General features: G+C 42.2%; 2 protein-coding genes across 7 annotated transcripts in view; both read left to right on the top strand.

The window, feature by feature from the left end:
* The window catches only part of LOC119019549 (ras and Rab interactor 2-like), a 32,594-nt gene extending 22,745 nt beyond the window's left edge, over positions 1-9,849 (top strand). For 2 of the 3 annotated variants that reach the window (XM_037098283.1, XM_037098274.1), the window contains exons 8-13: positions 1,533-2,951; positions 6,425-6,507; positions 6,825-7,050; positions 7,907-8,038; positions 9,001-9,164; positions 9,523-9,849. In XM_037098283.1, the coding sequence (XP_036954178.1) occupies positions 1,533-2,951; positions 6,425-6,507; positions 6,825-7,050; positions 7,907-8,038; positions 9,001-9,164; positions 9,523-9,849 (2,351 nt within the window). Of the gene's footprint in view, positions 1-1,532; positions 2,952-6,424; positions 6,508-6,824; positions 7,051-7,906; positions 8,039-9,000; positions 9,205-9,522 lie in introns of all 3 variants that reach the window. The other variant, XM_037098292.1, reaches the window with a different exon arrangement.
* A 6,860-nt stretch (positions 9,850-16,709) lies between these two features.
* LOC119015887 (elongation factor 1-alpha 1) lies at positions 16,710-23,289 on the top strand. Of its 4 annotated transcripts, none has more exons than XM_037092047.1 (8): positions 16,710-16,865; positions 18,719-18,873; positions 19,829-20,008; positions 20,117-20,413; positions 21,311-21,509; positions 21,851-22,107; positions 22,203-22,323; positions 22,627-23,289. In XM_037092047.1, the coding sequence occupies exons 2-8, from the start codon at positions 18,730-18,732 to the stop codon at positions 22,749-22,751; spliced, it is 1,323 nt and encodes a 440-aa protein (XP_036947942.1). In that variant the 5' UTR covers positions 16,710-16,865; positions 18,719-18,729; the 3' UTR covers positions 22,752-23,289. The 4 variants fall into 4 exon arrangements, with proteins under 4 accessions (XP_036947942.1, XP_036947867.1, XP_036947897.1 ...); XM_037091972.1 differs by having other exon boundaries at positions 22,203-22,437; XM_037092002.1 differs by having other exon boundaries at positions 16,711-16,865; positions 21,359-21,509; positions 22,203-22,437.
* The last annotated feature ends 84 nt before the right edge of the window (positions 23,290-23,373 follow it).

Raw genomic sequence — 23,373 nt, 5'->3', positions numbered from 1 at the left:
TGTAGTGAATTAAAGATCATTCTGATGCAAATATGTCTTTCATCCATCTTCCCCTCTGCTGAAGAAAATCCTCCTCCCTTCTCCTAATATAAATTATAACAGTTTTTCAGCTTTGGAGTTTTCTGAAGGTCTGTGATGCATTGTGAGTAACTTTTATCTCTACAAGAATCTATGGAGGGAAATCTCATCACTAGGTGCAGCTGTTACTTGAAAGTACTAGAAAGTTTTAACTAATAGAGCCCCAGCTCTTTATTTGAAAAAGGCATACAGTGAAATATGCCTTTATTTCTAATTCCCCCTGTTTTATGTGTCCTTCCAGTCTGCTCCCATTTTAATTTGCTGTTTGGACTAGAAGTGTGCAACCTTTATCGGTTCATACTAGTTCACAAACATGCGTTTTTTGAGAAACGATTAGAATGATTTAGCTTTTTTTTTGAGAATTTATTACATGTTATTTTCCAATCAATTGTCACTGATTGATATTAACATAAAACACAGCACTAATCTTTATAGCCACTTTATGTGGCACTTAGAGTAAGCAGCCTGCTGCAGTCTTGCTGTGCAGACAGACTGCACAGTGTCAGGTGGTCATTGCTCACATGGAGCAGTGAGAATACCACGGGCAGATTTCTCCAGACACTGGGGCATTATCAGATATATGAAACTGCTCCATCAGCTGGACCCTGCTCCCTTACTGCCTGAGGAATGCACAAGTTTATATTTGTAGCCTGCAGGAGCAGTCATCACTGGGCTTATGCTGCAGTCACTGCATAGATATTTTAAAGTGGTATGCTTTGTTGCCTGTTCTTTACAGTTCGGTAAAATCATTGTTTTATAACTGCATAATTCTGCTTGGATACAGTAGAATCTTTGTCTCCAAGTGGTTATTAAAGCTGAGTGTGTTAGCATGAGAACTCACTTGCCAAGTAGCTAGAAACAATGGGATGATTCAGTGGAAAAGACCACAGGAACTTCAAAATAGGGGCACATGTCCTCTACATTTGCACTGTAAATATAAAGAAAAAATAGGAAAGGCATATGAGCAAGGTTTAGAGATTGCAGTAGATTCATTTAAAAGGAAATGGTCTACAAGGAAATACCGCACAATGTAGAAGTGTGAGAGAGGAAAACAGAGCAGTGAGAGGGAGTGGAGGAACTGGAAGTGTGTGCCGTGTGGTGCGTTTAGTGCCCTCCCACCCTGTGATTAGCATGGGTGACTCCCTCTCCCTTTCTCTGGTTGTGTGCCGGCAACCAGTGATTCAGAGCAAAAAGTTGCGGGCTGAGCTCACCACACTTCTGCCACCAGCAAGAAGAAACACATGCAAAGAGAACACTGAGGGAACTTTTGAACTGCTGGTGAGCGATATTTGAGAATCTTGTCTTTGTTCGTTTTAATCTTTTCTTTAGATTTGAAGACTCCTGTTCTCAGCTGGTATCTGAGAATATTCCCCTTTCAGGAAACCTTGAATTGAGGGAAAAGCATGTGTTTGAGTTGGTTAATATTTGCCTCTGACTGTGTCTCTGTGTTACAGGCTTCTGGGACTCTGCCCTCTGCAGTCAGCGGCGTTCCTCCCCCCGTCCCCGTCGCCCTCTGAGTCGTACCCTCAGCCCCCAGCGAACTAACAGGAACAGCGAGGACGAGGGGCCGCAGCAGAGACTCACCGGGGTACACTGTGACAGTGCACCGCCAACTCTACGCTCCCACGCTCCTCCACTTTCCTTTCACCTAGAAAGGAGACATTCCAGTGGTCCTCTGTGCTTCCTTAACCCCCTGTTTCTCCAGACTCATCACCGCCACCACCGCTGTGAGGACGGTCCGCCTTTGCGTGCTGTCGAGTCTGACGGCAACCCAGAAAATGCTGGGATAGCATCCGCGAAGCCGTTAAGCAGCAGTCAAGGTAGCGAGAAGCACGTGGACGAGATCAAAGTGAACGGCAAATCGCGGTCCCCTCCCCCTCGCCCCCCTCCCCCACGCTCGATGCCACGCCGGCGCCCTGCCCCGCCTCCGCCTGGACCTCCACCAGCTACCACCAGACCCAAGAGCATGCCGGAGGCCGTTGCTGCATCTGCAAAGCCACGATATACCTCCATCAAGCGCCCAGCACCCGCTAGACCGTCAATGGGTGCCAAGCAGAGCAGCCCCTCCAAAACTGCCAGCTCACCAATCCCTGTGTCTTCAAACCCACCACCTCCGAGGCCTAAGAAGCCTGATCTGGAAGCTCATCGCTGCCACATAGCCCTGGATGATGAGACCATCGCTAAGGCTCTGTCCCGTGCTAAGCTTCCACCCTGCCAACCGCCACCTGCTGTCCCTGCTGATGTGCTACTGGAGAATAGCGCTGGGAGTCCATCCAGTCCGAACGAGAGGGGACGCCAGCGACTGAGTGACATGAGCATGTCCACTTCCTCTTCTGACTCACTGGAATATTCTCAGTCTCCTGGATTCTCCCTGGGACTGGCCCCTAGTCCATCCCGACACCTTACTCATCAAGACCCAGTGGAGGACAGCAGTGACGATGATGAGTATGGGGAAGAAGACGAGGATGAAGACTACGGGGTAGGCCTAGAGACGGACCTAGAAATGCGTCTTCGTCCGTCCTTCAAATCACGGCGGCAGAGGGTCGGTGTGAGCCTGAGCGGTGGCTCCTTTATCCTCCCCAGGGCCCTGAAGGGACGTTTCCGCAAGGTGAGCGGCATGCTGAGCTCCCTCGTGACCCCGAAGAGACGGGTGGTGAAAAGGATCACAGAGGTCTCCAGGGACAAAAGCTCATACTTTGGCTCCCTGGTCCAGGACTACATCAGCTTTGTTCAAGAGAACCGAGGCTGTCACACATCAGGGATTGACTTTCTGCAGACACTCAGGCAGTTTATGACACAGATGAAGGCTTACCTGCGCCAGAGCTCCGAGCTGGACCCCCCAATAGAGTCACTTATACCCGAGGACCAGATAGGTAAGTTCACTCAAAAGATTCAACTGATTCAGACTTAGATCTAATCTCTGACAGCATTTAGTTCTCTACATGTTTTCCTTCCAGTTTTTAATTTGAGAAGTACAGCCTCTTTAGTGTTGCTTCAGAAAAGGATTTCAGAATGACTTCATTCATTCACAATGTTCAGTGAGAGCTCAGGCGAGCCATTGTCTTGGGAATCAGACATACTAGTTGAGGTTTTCCGTATTAGTCTTTCTCATTACTGGTGTTGAATTACAGAAATGTCAGCTTGCTGTGGCCCAGTGAGGTATTCCTGGCCTCAGTGGGTTGGCATTAGCTACCAGTGCAGTAGGAGCTCCTTTGAAAGGCATGTGTTTCTATTTGTTCGGAAATCAAAAATCAGGTGAAATTAAACAGCTGAAGAAGGTGGGGACTTGTTTTAAAGCATGTAAAACCACAGAAAAAATATAAGCTTATATCCTGTTGTAGGTCGAAATCTTCAATGTTGCTGACTAAGCTGAAAGTGTTAGCAAGCACCCAGAACTGGGTAGACAAGTTCGACCACGCCTCAAGGGTGTAAGTAGTGTCTTTTCTAATCAGTAAGGGATTTCGGGGCTTTTGGACACTGGGATCAAGCTGTAAGGAGGCACTGATGCTTTGTAATTTTGCGGGGGAACTATTCCTTTAACCTCAATTTGGTACCTACCAAAACGAGTCTGTAGCAGAGGAGAAAACTGTCAAGAGCCAACAGCTTGCTTTGATTGATATCTCAGTTATTTAGTCTCTTCAAGTTTATCGAGGCACAATTCCTGTCTGGATGCTTGTATAAAGACACCAAATAACATTCAAGAACTTCAGCTTCTTTAGTTGCATGAAAAAGAGTTTGTGGACATGAAATCAAAGTAGTGTTATTGTGTTAGTACTGAGATTCGTACTCACTGAGGTCATGATTGTAAAAATAAAGTTTGCAGCCTCGGGCAGCTCTATCAAAGGGATGCCTCATTCCGGTCAGATTATTCCGGACTTGAGTACTTGCATGAATATGTATCTCGGTCTTTGCACTCGTCTCACTTTCCTCGCTTGTTGTAAACAACCAACAACAGCGAAGCTTTGTTGAGAGACAGAGAAGTGAGCCGCTCTGGTTGTACTAGCAGACCACAGACACACACATAAAACTTCGCAAATGTTCCCTTTGGACAGGGGAAATGTGAAGAGATGTTTTTTATACAGTCACCATGGAATCAAACACGGAAATCTTTTTTAGAGACTCTATCATTAGAGTAGTAGTAGTTATGTAGATACTCAGAAGTATAGAAGGCGTGTCAAAATTACAGTTGTTTATTTTTACCTTGGAAAATCCAGATAGAGCTGAGGACTACGTCAGGAGCTCGCAGCCTTAATGACCTCATGCTGTAATCCCACATAATGTTATTGAAGGAAAGGAGAAGTGGAGTTAAGCTGAAGTCTGTGGTCTGTGTTTACAGAAAGATTCAGAAGACTGTGACTTCATAATAGCTCAAAGCTGACATCTTGGGAAAGAAATGTTGTAATTTGACAGTTTGTGTTTGTAGCAAAAGAGGAGCTAGAAGTTCAAACTCTGTGAGTAACTGTAGCAGCGTCTATTTAAATCCCAGCTGAGAGGTCAAGATGTGGAATGATCAACTGTTGGGTGTTAGCAAAGGGAAGGGGTGTACGACTGTCAGCACACATCCTGACTTATGACCGTGATGATTAGATTAGGAACAAACAAGATGGAGGATGTGAATGATGTGGGTTGTAAACCAGAACACTGCAAAAATGTAACATTTTTCTTTCATGTACATGTACAAGTGTATCAGTGTCTGCTTGCCGGTGTGTACTTTGTTGTTTGTGTGTGTGTGTGTGTGTGTTTGTATCCACTGTTCATCATAGGCTCTCCTACAGTTTATTACTTTTGAGGGAAGCCTTTGAACAGGTTGTAGTCGAGATAAAGCCCAATAACAAACGTTGCTCAATATACAAAGGAAATGAGCCAGTCCGGAGGGAATCAGGAAGTCCACTGTCCAAAAATGTGCGCATGGGCGTGCGTGTGTGTGAGACATGCTTCTCCAGCCTTTGTAAACTCTCCTCTTATTCGTGACTTCAGATGTATTTGTTTCAACAAAGTGTAATAAATGGCTGCCAAACCCTTACCTCAAGCGACCCACAACACTCGGCCACTAGGCTCTCAGATGCAGTGTGGAGGCTTGTACTGTAGTGTAAGTGGGAGACATTCACATGTGGCTTTCCTCTGACTCACCATGAAGGCAAAAATGTCTCCACAGGATTCTTGTATCTGCACGCTTGGTTGTTTTCGCAAGTGGCAAAACACGCATTTGGTTCTGTGTTGCTCATTTCATAAGCATGAAGTATGAACACTGGCTGAAGGCTGTGCATGAATGGTCGTGTCAGTGCTGCCAGTGGACAATAAGACACAATTGTGTGAAACTGCCATTCTGCACATAGTTGTGGTAGGCAGGGAATTATTTGTAGCATATGTATGTAGGTGAGGTACAGATGAAGCCATTGTAGAGGTCCAAGCACGTTAGCTGAGCGGATGGTATGATTATGAATAGAGTTGACCTTTGTGTTTGATCAGCTCCCAAGTTGGATCTGTCAAGGTCAGACTTCAACAAATCTGTCACTCTTTAACTCTTTAAGTAGTAAATATGTAATCTATCTGGTAACACCTGACTTAGTACCTGTAATGTCACACTTTGAGGTCAGTCAAACTCACGTCAGCACCACAATTGCGTTTAGTAGCATTTTATGTTCTTCAGTATGACAGATGAGGTTATGTATTGATAGATGATTGACTTGCGATGTATTGATTATCACACAGTTGCTGTGTAGTGATGCTATGGTTCATCATGGGCAACGTATTGTGAATAGTATTGTATCTTGAGTTACCCTGTGCTCTATGTTAACTAAACAGTATGTGACCCCTTTTCATTGAATGACATAGAATAAGACCTGACACTTAGAGACAAACAGGAAGTTAGAAATTATGAATCGATGGACTAACACGTTATTGTTTTTGGTGTTTTCATGGGACCTAAGTTGGACAGTTAGTAAAATCTAATGACATCACTATCTTTTAACTGTAACTGTCTTTGCAGTGAAATGTCTGAACTTAACACATCTTGTGAAACAGCTAAATCATGTAGTGTAAGAAAAGATTTCTTCTTCCTCTAACAGATGAGATTTTAGTTCTCTGAAGTGAATCACACTTGTGTTTCTGACAGTGCTGTGGTTTGAGTTAGGCTGTCCGCAGACTTGGTTAGATATAATAAATGTGATTTATCATGCTGTACAATGATACTCATTAAGCTATCAAATCGGACTCATTTGTTTGCTTGAAAAATTAATGATTTATTCATCTATTGCTGTGCTTTATGGTTGAATGTTTAAATGTTTTCATTAACCAGTGGCCTGGGTGTGTGTTTGTGTGTCTGTGTTACTTTGATCTGCTACAGACCAGGTGCTGGAGAAGGCCATGCACAAGTGTGTCCTGAAGCCTCTGAAGAGTGTGGTCGACGCGGCTTTACACGACTTCCAGGTGAGAGACAGGCCGGACCTTGTTGTCTGGTTGTGACGTTAGACTGTGTCCCTACTGTCCTCTTTCACACTAGGATTATTCACTATTTCACAATTTCCTATCAAATTCAGTCTTAATGTTCTAAAGATGAACAGTAGCCTTACACCTATCTATCTATATATCTATATCTATATCTATATCTATATATATATATATATTTAGATATCTCAACAATATCTAAATAAAAAAGGATCAGATTAGATATAGACATTAAAGATAAAGATACATACATATTAGTGGGTCAGTCAACCTGACCATTAGTCTGTTGTTGTCTGCAGGTGAGCAGTGGAGCTTGGCAGCAGCTGCGGGAGAACTTGGCCCTCGCTAAGGCCAAGAAGCCCCAGGAGCTCGGGGTGGACGGAGCTGTGCCCCCTGACCCTGTGGATATTGACAAGATCTGCCACAAGTTCCTAAACATGAGGAAGATGTACTCCCCTGAGAAGAAGGTGTCAGTGCTGCTGCGCGTCTGTAAACTCATCTATACCATCATGCAGGATAACTCAGGTACTGTAGTTCTAAGTGTTGGATAAAATTGTTACATTGCATGTATTAACAGACAGTCTAAGGCTAAAAATAATTTTACAAGTAAGGGAGCTTTGAGCCCCTTTCACACTGCACAAGGTAGTGTCTTCGGCAACTTATTTATAAGAATGCAGAATAATAAAAATACAGAAACACGTGGGATCACTCATCCTGTCTGTCTTACTGAGTGACCAGTCACCAGTCACCAGTGAGAGCCAGGTGACTCCTGCAAGTCACTGATGGCAATTTTTTTTTTTAATCACCACATCTTAGTAAATACAACAACACAAAAGTGGAAAGTAACAGTCAACTTATATATAAGAAAAATCATCAAATTCAATGAAGTCACCATGACAGTAAGCCCTCCCAACTGTCCCTCCCAGTCTTCAGTGAACTTCACCCTGGAAAACAGCATCTCTATCTGTGAGTGAGAGCCAGACATGCTCTGCTTTTTATAGATGACATACAGTGGGTCAGGATCTCAATTACAACACTTATAAAAAGTCAGTGGATACATATTTAGGTTAACAGGTGGAGACCGGCTGGAAACATGTAAAAAAACAACAACAACAACAACAACACAGAGAACTCCTCTTTTGGTTCAGCAATCCCAGCTCTGTATGAAATGACACTATGGAGCGGCTTTATGTCGGTGCTGCTTGGCTCCGTGTGAACAAAAAAAAAGGTGGCGTAAAGGCGAACCTTTGTTGCAGCGGTACTGCGGAGCCTCTGGGTGAAAAGGACTCCAGTTTCAGTGTACAGTCATGTCTGCTGCCTCTGTCTAATCTGTGTGACCAGAACACCTACCATCCTCTGTGCTCCGTCTGCTTCCTTCCAGGCAGGATGTATGGTGCCGACGACTTCCTGCCTATGCTGACGTATGTGGTGGCTCAGTGTGACATGCCTCAGCTGGACACAGAGATCCAGTACATGATGGAGCTGCTGGACCCATCTCTACTGCAGGGAGAGGGTAGGCCCTGTCCGTTTGCTCCATTTTTGATGATCCATGATCCATGTCTGTACAGAGTGAATAGAATTTCACAGCTTAAAGAAAAAAAAAAAAGAAACTTCTAAAACTTCTAAAGTGGTAAGACATGTAGATAGATAGCTTCTTTGTCATCCCCATGAGGAAACTGAACCTTGACCCTTTGCTTGTGTAGCTCATGTTAGGGTGGAGAGGATAAACACTTAAGATGAAAGGACATTTACTTTCACTTCCATTCATATAATGTCAGATATGTCTTCCATGAGGTCAGGCAGAGCACAGTGTGGTGTGAGGTCAGTGCACCTTCCAGACTCTCGTGTAACCTGGATTTAACTGAGGACTTACACACAAACTACTCTGTGACTACATAGGTACATCACAGATGTTACATCCATCCTTATTCAGCCTAATGCTGATTAATCTTCAGTATAACTGTAACCCCCTTTTTTGTTCCTAATCAGTGCAGTCTAGCCTGGATTAAAGACTTGACTGTTACTACTGCAGAATGATTTTGATTAACATCCGCTGTAAACACTAAGAAGACATTTCTTTAATCTGCTGATGGAATAAATGCTTGAGACTTTTTCTAGTGGGAGATGAAGTCATTTGCACCAAGAAGGTTCAGTGAGAGCACTTGAGAAATGTAGACGTAGGAAGGAAAGTCCTTACATCACTGATAAGAAATTCCAGTCGGTGTTTGATATGAATGGTTCCGAATGTTCAGAGGAAGAAGGAGGTGGGACCTTCCCAGAATGAAATATTTTCCTATCAGCGTCAACGTGTCTGGCACGTAAGCTCATTGAAGTTCTACAATAAGTGCTTCCTTGGAAAGAAATACCAATTCCTGGTCTGACAAACTGACGTGCGTCTCCGTAGTGTCAGCTGGTTTCATTTCTAGATAACTAGCCCCGCCAGTTCTCTTTCATTTTCCTCCATCCGTCCCCTAGGAGGCTACTACCTGACCAGCGCATATGGAGCCATGGCCCTCATCAAGAACTTCCAGGAGGAGCAGGCAGCCCGGGTTCTGAGCTCCGAGGCCAGGAACACTCTGCACCAGTGGCACCGCCGCCGCACCACGCAGCGTTCAGTGCCGTCTGTGGACGACTTTCAGGTATCCCGCCTGACCTGAACCCACCTTGAACATCAAGGCAGTGAGTCTAAGTTGTACCAATTCCAAATACATCTAAACTTCAGCATTGGAAAGGTGCATGCACAGTGCTTTGACTCTCGTATGTGAAAAAGAATCTATCTACAATTTCCACTAACATCCCATTATATGGATCTGGCTCTGTGGTTTTATATTTTTGGTAGATAGTGCCCACTAGTGGAACATTTAACAACTGCATGTGGTTTCTCACTATGGAGAAAGCTGTTTGTTATTTTCTGCCTTGCTGCGTGACTCATCAGTAATACAGATTTCTGTCTGTCGTGTTAAATGTTAACCCATGACTTTTTGTTTCTCTCCGTAGAATTATCTCCGTGTTGCCCTGCAGGAAGCAGAGTCAGGCTGCACGGCCAAAACCCTGTTCGTCCACCCTTACACAACCACAGAGGAGGTCTGCTCACTCTGCGCTTACAGGTTCAAGATCCCCAACCCTGAGAACTACGCACTGTTTCTGGTGACTGAGGACACCAGTCAGCAGCTGGCCCCGGACACTCACCCTCAACTAATTAAGGCCGAGCTCCTCAGCCGGCCCTGTACACACATCTTCCACTTTCTCTACAAGAAGGTGCCCAACCTTAACCTCTGCATCCCTGCTGTCGCGCACAATGGAAACTGTCTTCAAGTTGAATAGTGGAGGAGGATGTAACGGCTCCCTGCACTTGATCCTGAACTATAGTAATGTTTGTGGTGTTCCTGTAGATGTTTGTTTCTGCAGATAGGTTTGAGGATGTCTCAGTCGGGATAGAAGCAAAGCTGTATATTGGCATGCTGATGCAGATATAAGATGTCTGTGATCACATGATGTGGTTACTGAGATAAGGAACCACCGTAGGGTAGGATGGGCTCTGGAAAGTGGCAGTGTTGCTCTCATGCACTTAAAGACTGTGGTTCAGATGTGGGTCAAAAAGGGAAACAAATTATGATTTGTTGATGCTAGATTAGTTTAGTTTATGTATAGTTCAAACATTTAGAATCCTTTTGGCTGTGCTGAGCTGAGCAGAGATAGTCATCATGTACAGAGGCTGGTGTGCAGGATTTTTAGAGTTGTATGTTGTACGGATGTGAAAAGTTCAGAGGCCATTCAGTTTAATATTGCTTTCTAACTAACATCTGCCTTAACTGCTGTTACTCCAAGTGCCTTCATATGAATTGAACATGCTGTATGCTACTGAAAGCTTTCAGCTGGCATCCAGTGATCAGTCAGCTTTCATCGAAATAACACAGATCAAAACTTCATGCTAAAACAATGATTTAATAAGTCAAATGAACTATTGTAAGAGTTATGATTGTTTTTATTGCTCTTATGTTTATTTTCTGCAATTGCTGGTCAATTGTAGCTTGTATATCTTTGTAGAAATATTTTTATATGCAAATGTTATCCATAGCTAAAGTGACAAAGATGTGTACTCTGATTTAATATTTCTGTACTGGACTCAATAGTGGGCTCGGATTTATGCCAGTTAATTCTTAAAAGTCAATTTGAAACCACACTGTTTCTACTGTTTGTCATGGAAAAGAAAAGAAATGTCTCTAAACGACGCTACATGCTGACTCCAACATGTTATCTTTTCATGTAGTGTTGCTTCATTAATTAGGAGAGGAAGTGTCAGTTCCTGGGTGTGAGATCAGACTTCTTTGTGGCACAGTATTATGCTGACTGCACGGGAACAGTGGAGGATTTCCAAAATGTCATCAGTCATCTATGAAATGCACAGTTAACACATGTCTGTGCACAAAGTGTGGACATATACAGTAGAAATGAAACTGGTTTTGGGGTGCGGCTTTTTACACCTTTATTTAGACAGGAAAGGAGGGAGAGAGAGATAAAGAGACATGCAGCGAGGTCCAAATCAAACCCGGGCCACTGCTGAGGACACACACACTGAACTAGGTGAGCTATTACTGTAACTAGCTCTTATTAAACCCATTACAAGTAATACAAGGTATTATAATATTTGTGGAGTAATGTTCTGAACCTTTGAATGAACCTTTCTGAAATTATTTTGTGTCCTTGGCAAGCGTAGAATAAAAACCACAACATTACTCCAGTTACCTACAAAGCTAGACATTTAACAGCAAGGTGCTTCACATCATCAACAATATGTACTGTACACCAATCAATAAACACGTTTGTACCACTGTGATCCGACCCTCTCACTGAAGTTACATAGTGCAGGAACAAGTGATGGGGGGCGGGTGGAGTGACTGAGGCAGAGACACCATTCACCCTATTACAAGACACCACCATCAACATGATTTTGAAGCTGAAATGGTAAAGTAGATAAGGGGTGGAGAGGTGTGATGACCACGACCGATCCTCTGTGACAAAACTGGCCTGATCACCAAAGTCTGCTACTGCTACTCACACTAAGTTTTTTTGGAGCCTAGTGTGTTCCAACTATCTTATAAAAATAAAATAAAATCCTGGAACTGTAACTGGTTTGTAATCATCAAAACGCTGCTGTCTCTGTGGTAGTCATAAGAGATAGATAGATAGATAGATAGATAGATAGATAGATAGATAGATAGATAGATAGATAGATAGATAGATAGATAGATAGATAGATAGATAGATAGAATATTGAGGTAGGTGGAACATAAGGTGCAGTCTTATTTACAGTTCTTTACAGATGGTAACAATCTGTTTTACAGCAAACCTTTACTGACCCTGGTTCACTGTTACTCCTGCTCTTACTTGGGTCTGTTCAAAGAGCTTTCGATGAAGGCTGAAGGTATGGTTTCTTTACTGAATACATGATGTCCTGTAATGTCTGCCAGAGTACAGGTTATACTGCGAGGTGAGACCAACAGTGCTTAGCTGCTGAGCTTTGAAATGGTCGCTGGTGGTAGGGAGTGGAACAAAGAAGGATTGTGTGGAGTATTCGTCAGAACAAGAGCACTTCAGATGATGATGTTTGAGGTGAAGGGACAAAAAGGTCAGTGGGTAAAAAGCAGCTGATCAAATATCAAGCACTGCTGAATTCACACTAGCCAAATAATATGGTAAATGATCATGTAGGTTGAATTAATTTATTAAGAATGAAATAGTATTATATGCACACACACGTATGAGGCGATACAAATCACCAGAAGGCTTTCTGACATTTCCAGTAGATTTTTGAGGGTATTAGATTTTTCCAGTTTATGACAGAGATCCAGATTTAAGAATGCTTTGATGACCTGCTGACAGAACTTGGGGTGCTCTGGAGGAAAAAGTCATGTCAGCTTGTCCAAAGCATCTCATCAGATGCTGGTAACCCCAGCATTACTCTCACACTCACATCTAGTTGGAATCATCTCCATGCATGCAGAGAATGAGAGTGCTGATACATTTAGAGGTCTGGCTTTGGTAATAGGCCTAATGGTGAATAGTTGGTAGTGTTAAAAAAGGATTGGACAAAGAGAAGTACTGTTCAAGAAGTCAAGGTGAGTTAACAACAGACAACCCAACTTTCTGCCTTGTTAGCTACATCGGTTTAACTTTTTCCTAACCCCTTCTGTGTGTGACAAAACAAATTACAAGTGTCAGAAGTAACGGGTGTGGTCACACATTACCAACAAATGTATCATACTGAGTTTACTGAGTTTATTTTGACTGGTGGGGATCTAAATTTAACTCCTGATGAATGGCAGGATAGATGTCCTTCTAAATATAGTACCAACCAATGGAACACAATTTCACCTATATTTATTTATTTATTTAACTCTTTACCAATGAATAAATATTTGCAGGGACAGAAATCCAGATGTCGGTCAATTCTCACAGCTCCAACCAAATGGTAGTTATAAATCCAGGACAGATTTATGGTTAGCAGCCCCCCCAAAATGTGTTTTGAATGTGTTCATTTCTAATGCGCCTTTAATAGACCGCTGTGTAATACCTCTTACTTCTTACAGCCAGAGAATAAATCTAAATACAAGAAAGACTATTGTTTAAAGCAGAGGTATTAAAAGATGAGGAGTATATTAAAATGGTTAAAGATTTAATAAAGCAATATGAGATGAAAGCCATTTCATTTGTCTACAAGCTAATTTAGATCATTTGTACCTTAAAAAAGCCCAAGGTGCTCGTGTAAGATGGTATGCTAAGTGGACAGAGGAAGAGGATAAAATAGTCTTATTTCAGTGGATAATAGAAAAAGGGGAGAGAGAACGACAGTCAAGTTATTAATGATCAATGATGGTGAATTCACAGATCATAGAATCATATCTGGAGAAACCTCTACTCCTCTGAATAGTCTAGTAATGATTCACATACCTTCCGAGAGAGTATACATCCACACATCCCTTAGATATACAGTATGTAGCCTTTAAAGAGGTTTGTGAACCTGAGATCTAAACGACAGAATTAGATGAAGCGGTTAAAAGAATCGTGACAGGAAAGGCACCAGGACAAGACGGTTTCACATCCAATTTTTACAAAATCTTTTCATTCCTAAACAGAGTACACATAAGAGATATATCACCAATCTTTGCACTTTTACATTATAAAATACTTATAAATGATATGTGTTATTGCAGGTTAAGATATGGTTTGACAGATATCATAAGGGACACCCAGTCTTAGAGACAAATCCATACATAACAATGTAAGATTGGTGTTAGACATGTTGGGTTATAGGCATTAGATAATTGACATGGTCAAACATGTATCATAAAAACATTGGAGTTGTTTTATTTTTGGAGAAAAATCTATTAACATTATTAAATTGTTATATAAATTCAGTTTCCTTGCCATTCAGAACATCAAAGTGCATTGACATAAAGCGAGGTATTCACCAGGGATGGTCAACCTCACCTTTACTATGTATTATTGCGACTGAGTTAGCAATCCTTGTAAAAGACAGTCAAAACATCCAACCACTAAATCTCATGGAAAGTTCATTGGTGGTAAGTCAACCTGCAGATGACACCATTTTAAAACTCTTACAGAGCAAAGCACAGATTCCAACAGCGCTAAAAGAGATCTCTTTGTTTCTTCGAAGCATCCGGTTTAAACCTGAATATGAAGAAGATGGGAAACATATTGGCTATTCAAGACCATCCTTGGACTAATGTGTATGATATCCCAATAATGATTGAAGTACGATACAGAACAATAGAACTATTCTCAACAGTTGGCTTCAAAGAGACTTCTTTATTTTTGGATGCATTCTACTTACTAAGATGTCAAGTTTATCTGGACTTATTTATCCAGCCTATCCACTGGATATACCTGACATATTAAACAAGAGGATTCATCAAGATAACTTTATATGGAAAATGAAGGATCATTATGTAATGATAAGAGATACAGTGAAACCCGCTGAAGAAGAAGATATAAACACTATTGACTTTGATCCAATGAATGGTACCATCAAGTTAAAATGGTTACAAAACAGGAAAGGTGATTTTCTGTCCAAAATATTCAGGATTCTTGGCCTATCAGCTTTTCATCCACAGAACAGAATAACAGAAACATCTTCAATAAAAGAACATCTTTCTTTTACGAGGAATGGATGGAGAAAGGCATCTGGGCAATAATACATTTATTAGAACTGTTTTTAAACACATGATGCTTTCATTGGGAAACTCAGTTTGTTGTGTACCAACAGACAGTATGAGTTCCTTTGACTAAAGACCTGCTAGTCTGCAGTTATTCCACAAGAGCCGTCGTTAGTCATAGAGGAAACACATTTTCCAAGAATTTACCAACAACGCTATAATACACACTAGCTACCTTTCTTTTCCAGTTCCACCTAAGTAAATCCATTAAAGTGATGAATGAAGTCTACCCATGTAATGACCTCTTACATCAGAGATTTCATTTAGATTTGAATGTCTGTACATTCTGTAGTCCAGACATAGAAACCACAGAACATCTGTTCTTCTCAGTTTAACTAGGACCTTTTGGGGATCTTTTTCAGTATTGGATAACTTATAATGACCAAAATATTCCTATCCTAGCATATGAAAACATCTGGTCTTCAAAGGGAGAACAAGGAATGGAATTTGGACACCATAATTTGATCATCTTGGCGAGGTATTTCTGTCGTTTTCTTAAGAAATCTCCCTTCTGTATTGCTTTTCTAACTGAGACTATATAAAAGAACGATGAAAGTAAGCAAAATGAAAAAAAAAACAACCAACATCTGTAGAGATATTCACATGCACTAATTCCTGATGACCAGCTGTGTTTTCTGTTTTTCCTGTGACCTCCTTTTTTTGTATTTATTTATTTACTTATTTCTGTTTTTGAATGTTTCATTTTTTTATTCTTATCTCATAATTTCAGGTAGAAGACATTTGTATTTGTCTGTTTGCTACTCACGCTCAGTTAAGCTTATGTGAATTTCTATGAACCTGTTCACGATGTGCCTTGTTGACATTGTCAGTGTTCAGTGAAGAAAAAGGTGAAAGGTGAGGTGAAGGGTTCACCTTGTGATGAAGCAACCATTTTCCCAGCAAAATTAGTGGTGTAAGGAGATCACGCGAGATTTTAACAAGGATTGATGTTTTTCTGTCCACTGATGCTGAAGTGAACGCCACTCTCCAGTCTTCCTGATCGCTGCCCTGTCATCAAACCCCTCACATGCCCTGATGGGCAACTGAGACTCAGGAATCACAGTGCTTACATACAAAAGAGTGACTACTGATATTGACAATAACCACTATAATGAAAAGATGACAGCAGTTATTCATGTCTCAAGTCTGCATCCAGTGTACAGCATGCAACCCATGAATTATGAGGCAGCAGAATGTGCTACTATATACATGTTTTTCCTTTCCAGTCTAAAATTGACTAGTTCAGTTCTGACTGCAAATGAACCGTTACTCACTGTCAGACTCAATCCCAGAAGAATTAATGTCCGCTGTCTTTACTGTCTTGTGTTTCAGCATCACAACAGACTCAGCATCTGAAACATCATGGCTGTTACCCCCCTATGTAGACTGGGGAGATAGACAGAAGCAGACACACACTACTCAGACTGACTCACCCGTCTTATGACACACACTTCCTTGCTTACTATGGTGCCTGGTAGTGTCAATAACAGCGCTTTTCAGGCTGATTTGGCTCAGTTCATTTCCCTTTATCTGCTCCGTTGACAGAACATTTTCAAAATATGTGTGGATGTGCCCATAACAGAAATGAGTTCATATTTTCTGATTTATTTTCTGATTTATTTTTCATGACAATTTTTATGATTTATTTTTTGTGACAACTTTGTAAGATGTATTCAATGTGTTCAGTGCCTTACTTGTAAACTACACTTGCTTCTACAGACAGCATCTGAAGGCAAGGTAATAAAAAAGAGAGGAAATGGTGAATGTTTGAAGTGATTTATCCATACATAAATCTTGGCCTGCCTACAGTATTGTTATGTACTTTAAACCTCTGAATGCGGTGCAGGAAATAAGGAAATAAGATGTAATGTCTGTGACCTCACAGTAAGTGTTCTCTGCTGTCTGACGCTGATTTCCAGTGTTTGTGTTATAGCAGCGCGCCATCTAGTGGCCGAGCCTCGTAACGTCAGCGAGTGACGCGTTTGACGCCGGCTGACAGCGCAGCCTTGGATGTGTGTGTGTTTGCAAGTGCAGCACAGCAGGCAGCATCTCCAGTGTCATCGCTGTGAAACCTGTGAACGCACCTCAGAGCAGGAAGCACAGGTAGGAAAAGGGACATTTCCCAGTGAAACACAACAACTAACATGCATCTTTTCAACATCCCGGAGAAGTGATGTTGCAAAAAAGGGGGGGCTGGTGATTCCAGGAGCGTTTAGTAATAACTATTATGTAAGTGCATTAAACTAAGTCTCGAAATGAAGAGTTGGATGCTGTGCGGCTGTGATGTCATGGCGATCTGACTGAAGGGGAGCAGTGCCAGAAAGAAGTGCAGAGGGGTGTGTGGTTGGCAGCACGGCTGGCTGTGTGCTGGGTTAGGCCTGTATGGCGCAGTTTCAGCGGACTAATGTCGCAGCTGACAGTCATGCGGGAATCTCAAATGTCGATTAAATGTACAACAAAACAGTGCTGCATGCTCGTCTGCAGGGTGGATGCTGACACATGCGGGCTTTATCTAGAACGCCCTCGGCTCTGCGGTGTGCTGGTCTCCGCACGTCTATTGCGGCACTGTGTAACACACATGTCTTTTACTGACATTTGCATTACACGCAAACTTATTTGAGGTGACCTAAAGGGGTTCAGCATTACGTGGGATTGAGAAGTGTTTTTTTTTTGTTTGTTTGTTTTGAACTCCATGCAGTGATGTCAGAGCTGCACATGATGAGTTGTAAACATGAGGTAAGCAGGTGTCAGGGCTGCTGGGTGATGTTACTGTGAAGGATGGTTCTCTGTGAAAATACAGATACAGACATCGAGTTTTGGTATCTTCTGGTGTGCAGAGAGTACCAAACGATCTTCCGGTGACAACAAGCCTGTAGTTGACGCAGTCACATAAAGTTAGAAATCAGCACTGTTTTCAGCCGAGTGCGCATGTGCGGACCACTGGAGAGAGATCCGACAGTTCACCGAGCTGTCATCCAGCAGCTCACGCGCTTCATTAAAAGCGAGAAGGATACCTTAAGGAGAGGACGGTTAGCTTATAGCAAACATATTGTGTGATATGCTTCTGTTTTGTGGTGTGCTAGAATATATATTTTATTTGTTTAAGTAAACCCTTGTGAGACGGTCTTACCTGAATGACCAAGTGTGCCAGTGTAAGGCTGGTGTCATGGTAAAGCTGGCCTTGGCTGCGCTGTCGATAAAATAAGACAAAATGAAGTGCAGTGCCCGGTTAGCCAGAGAAATGTTACCGTCAGCATAATATTACATTATTTGCCTTCTGTTACTTGCAGTGAGGAGCTAAGTTCATGTGAAGTATTGGCGCCAAACGGTTACAATGTTAACTGTTGAAAATTCGTCAAGTTGCTTGGTATAATTAGTATTAGCTGCTTAATAGAGTGTAAACTGACGCAGGTACGGTCATGGAAGAAGTAGCTTACTGGAGTCTATCATGCTAATCAATTTTTATTTGGAACTTCTGGTGCAAATATTGTCCAGTATTCTACAGTTATGCTCACAAGCCTAGATACATTTCATAAACAGCTGAGCTTACTGGTGCGTTCAGAATGGCTCAATTGTTATAGTTATTATGAATATTATTATTAGGGATCATATTGACACTTTGGTCGTTTTAGCTGTTAGTATTATAATTCGTGTTTCAATGATAGCTGTTATAGCCATTATAGCCATGGCACATCCAGGATTCAGGATGCACCATGGAAGTCTCAAGTGACTTGTTGTGTTCATCCACTGTGTTTGTATCCTCTCAGTGCTCTGGCAGCAGAAGCTTTAGCATCCAGTGCTGGTTAGATAGTTACTCTTCATGTTTTCTAAACACAAAACTGCACGTCTAATGCTGGTGTAGGTGTGTGTGTGAAGGACTGATAGTTCTCCACGGGTCTGTCTTATAGTTTCATTTCCTGCTTGTTCTTGGTGGCTGGTATCTCCGTCTCTTCCAGGCTGAGCTGCCATGGGGAAGGAGAAACTCCACATAAACATTGTAGTAATAGGACATGTCGACTCAGGCAAGTCAACCACCACCGGCCACCTCATCTATAAGTGTGGGGGCATCGACAAGAGAACAATCGAGAAGTTTGAGAAGGAGGCCGCTGAGGTATGACTCACATTTTGTCTCACTTGAAATTGATCATTTTATTGCCTTTCTACTGTGTGACTGCACTTTGTTCCACTGGTCTTTCTTCTGCTGTTTAAGTGAATGTCTTAATGTCTTAAGTACACATATGTCTGTGTCCTCTGCCTGATCTGTGTTCTGCACTGAAGAAGACTTTTCTTGGACTGCTATAACATTTGGGAAAAGTAATTTTAACTTCATTAGATTTAACTTCATTTTTAGCCAAGACACAGAGAAATACACCAACTGTCAGGGTGATTTTTGGTCAGCATGACTACATAACAGAATCATTTTATTTTTAAGTTTAGCAATCAGATCATTTATGGATGTTGGAACAATTTATAATGTTGAAAGGGCAGTGTGTAAGATATGAAAAAAGTTTTAGTTTCAAACAATAAAAAAGAGTGGCGTTACTTTCAAATTCTATTTCAGACCTAGAACACAAATGAAGGTTGGAAATAAAACAAAAAGATTGTTGAAAGGTTGGCTTTAATTTATAGACTCAATTAGTATACAGTAATATAAGTACTCATAAATACATACATTATATGTGTAGGTAAAGTAAGTTATTACTTAAAAAATATCCATTATGTGTAATTCATTGAAATTTTCCAAAACATGTTAGAGACTTAATTCAGTTGATTTTGACTAAGCTTTTATAGAAAGTCCTTCCTATGGTGGTTTTGAGGTAAATGTAATACACTTTACTGTACTGAGATCAGCCTTTATAAGCATCCATTCTCCAGTCAGGACTTACTTAAAACAGGAGAATAGAGTTGTAGTGAAGGTGCCAGTTTGCACATTTATCCCAGTTCATTGAGAGCTGGATTACATCTGGGACATCATGAAAAGTTTGCAGGCAAAAGCGTCTAAAGGTACTATAATGTAGCGTAAAAGCCATTTGTCTTCATCTTACTTTCCCTTCCACATCCTCCAGATGGGAAAGGGTTCCTTCAAATATGCCTGGGTTCTGGACAAGCTAAAGGCAGAGCGTGAGCGTGGCATCACCATCGACATCTCCCTTTGGAAGTTTGAGACCAGCAAGTACTACGTCACCATCATTGATGCTCCAGGACACAGGGACTTCATCAAGAACATGATCACTGGGACTTCTCAGGTATAGGGAGAATAGGCAGAAGAGTAGAAAATGAAAAAAAAAACCATAATAGAGTGAACAGTATTTGAGAAAAAAATACTTTTTTTCACGCCTCTTCTGCTCCTGTAGGCCGACTGTGCTGTGCTGATCGTGGCTGCAGGCGTGGGTGAGTTTGAAGCTGGCATCTCAAAGAACGGGCAGACTCGTGAACACGCCCTGCTTGCCTACACGTTGGGAGTGAAGCAGCTCATCGTGGGCATCAACAAAATGGATTCCACTGAGCCCAACTATAGCCAGAAGCGTTATGAGGAGATTGTGAAGGAAGTCAGCACTTACATCAAGAAGATTGGTTATAACCCTGACACTGTGGCCTTCGTGCCCATCTCTGGCTGGAACGGAGACAACATGCTGGAACCCAGCCCTAATGTAAGCCCTCTGTAACAGATATACAGCATATACAGATACATAAGGAATAATGATAGTAGGTTCTCACATAAGTCACATGTGTTAAGCGTCATACCTAATGTGAGTTTTACCAATTTAGATATAAAATGGTGCAGTAGTCTAAAGGTACAGTTAAGAGGTTGTCGCCACCCCCCCCGTGGTGGTTAGTGTAAGAACACACAGTGACAGCTGTGTCAACGCCAGCAAGAGCAGCAAGCTGAGAGGGCTGCTGTCCCTCTAATGAAAGCACAAACAACTCTTTGGCTGCTACATTCCAAGTTTAAGTTCAGCTGCAACCTGCTGTGTAACCATTTCAACCACAGACACTACAGCAATGGAAAACATAACTGAATTTACAGGTATCTGAGTTCCCTGAATGACACATCTCTAACACCTGCAAGGAACAGACGGATCAACAAGGGGAAACTGTGTGGGAGCCACGTCAGGTTCAGTGTCTGATAATTCAGTCTGGGAAGATAAACACCATTGCCAACCAGTTCCTCTATTTTCATATACAACCAGCATTATTTAGCTGTCTGATCAATTTTATTTATATAGCCCAAAATCAAATTGTCTCAGGGAGTTTTACAATCTGTGCAATGTGCGACATTCCAACGCTCAATTTGAGGAAGGTAATCCCCAGTAAGCTTGTACTGAGTGGTTAGCAGCAGCCTGTGGTGCACAGATCGGACTGGTAGGAGTTGCACTCTGCTGCCTCATAATACAGAAGGCAGATATTGTAGTGACTGAAAGCATCTTAATAATCCAACAAAAAGTCAAACAAAAACCATTATAAAAGAGGACCAACCCTCAGTGATTTTCAGATTAAATACAGGCAAACAACTGAAAAGTGTGTCTCTTTATTTCCAATCACTTCAGTCACCTCACTGTAAGCAGACACAGCAAACCTCTCCTTGCTGTCCACAGATGTCCTGGTTCAAGGGCTGGAAGATCAACCGTAAAGATGGTAATGCCTCAGGCACCACACTGCTGGAGGCTCTGGATGCCATCCAGCCTCCCACACGCCCCACTGACAAGCCCCTCCGCCTGCCTCTGCAGGATGTCTACAAGATTGGAGGTGAGGGCGGTGTTGGTGTGGGTGGCTGTAAGGGTGATAGAAGTGCGATTTGTAGTTACCTTAAAAGATTTAAGTGCTCCAATTATCAAGTGTCACGTACTATATTTTGGGAATGAGAGCACCATGTGACGAAAAGAGCTGAACTGAATGAGGTCTGGAAAGAATTCCCATTGGCCCTTTTTCTCCTAAAGTGTGTCTGTTCTTTGAGAGCACTGTGTTATTGACATCATTGTGCATGTCATTGAAGCTCGAATTGTTAGTTTGAGTCATGCAGTTGTTTTACAAGTAGTTGCCATTACACATTATACACATTGTGACATTGTAATCTTTCTGTCTGCCAGGCATTGGGACTGTACCAGTTGGCAGAGTAGAGACAGGTATCCTAAAACCTGGCATGGTGGTGACCTTTGCCCCTGTCAATGTGACCACTGAGGTCAAGTCTGTGGAGATGCACCACGAGGCCCTGACTGAAGCGCTGCCTGGTGACAATGTGGGCTTCAATGTCAAGAATGTGTCCGTTAAGGACATTCGCCGTGGCAACGTGGCTGGAGACAGCAGGAGTGACCCGCCACAGGAGGCAGCTGGCTTCACCTCTCAGGTCTGCATACAGGAGTTAGCTTTGAACAGGATACTGACCTAAAAATCACCATGTTAATAGGTTCCTCTGCTCATGAATTAACTGCTCTCGTCCAGGTGATCATCCTGAACCACCCAGGTCAGATCAGTGCTGGCTACGCCCCTGTGCTGGACTGCCACACTGCACACATTGCATGCAAGTTTGCAGAGCTCAAGGAAAAGATTGACCGTCGCTCTGGTAAGAAGCTCGAAGACAACCCAAAGTTCCTTAAGTCTGGAGATGCTGCCATTGTAGACATGATCCCTGGCAAGCCAATGTGTGTGGAGAGCTTCTCTGAGTACCCACCACTGGGTAAGTTTACTGCAATGCAGAGGGATTTCTGTTTGTGGGTCAAGCTACAACTAGCAGTGTGGTTTGTTTGTGACACTCACTCAGGGTGATTTTGAATTAAATCAAACACCGTCACCTTGACCTCAATGATAGATTGAAGTCAACCTGTAATCAAAAATAACAAATGTTTTTTCCCTCATCCCTTTTCAGGGAGGTTTGCGGTGCGTGACATGCGTCAGACCGTGGCAGTGGGAGTGATTAAAGGTGTTGAAAAGAAAGCCCCGACCAGTGGTAAGATTACTAAGTCTGCACAGAAGGCCCAGAAGGTCAAATGAACGTTGTGCTGGGCTGTTGCCCCAAGCGCTCACCATGGCCGAAGACACCTTCTGCACACCATAGTCAGCGTCTGGTCTGTTATCACAATGCATCGCAAAAGCAGACGAAGGAAAAAAAATAAATACCACACTGCTGGTGATTAAAATGTTAACACATTGTTATATGTGGATTTCATTGTTACTCAGTTTGTGGCAGAACTGTACAACAACAATGTATTGCTGCTCTCTGATTGTGTGCTGTTGAAGTTAGAATTAGGCTGCTCATTAATCTAGCCAACAAACTCAGCTGCTTAGCACCAGTAATAAAGCCATGACGTTGTTTTGCCTGGTCTTTGTTGATGTAATGCTCTGTGTTCTAGCTTTAAAGGAGATATACTATCTGTCCGGAGGCAAATTGGCCTTGCATGTTCCCGGTTTGCCCCTTAGAGAAGCAAGTTGTCAAATCTTCCCACCTAGCAAACAGCAACTCTGTTTAATGTCCATGCACCTTAGTTAATGTTATTTGTATGTTCATTAAAGTAAAGATGTTTAAACTGTATGCTTTCTCTGCCTGGTATCATTGCAGCATCTAAAACCAAACCACTGAAGAACATCACTGTTAAATTTGAATATGATGAGAAAG

This window comes from Acanthopagrus latus, chromosome 1 (genome assembly GCF_904848185.1).
Source record: "Acanthopagrus latus isolate v.2019 chromosome 1, fAcaLat1.1, whole genome shotgun sequence".
Classification (NCBI taxonomy): Eukaryota; Metazoa; Chordata; class Actinopteri; order Spariformes; family Sparidae; genus Acanthopagrus; species Acanthopagrus latus.
This window is presented reverse-complemented; position numbering and strand designations above follow the sequence as displayed.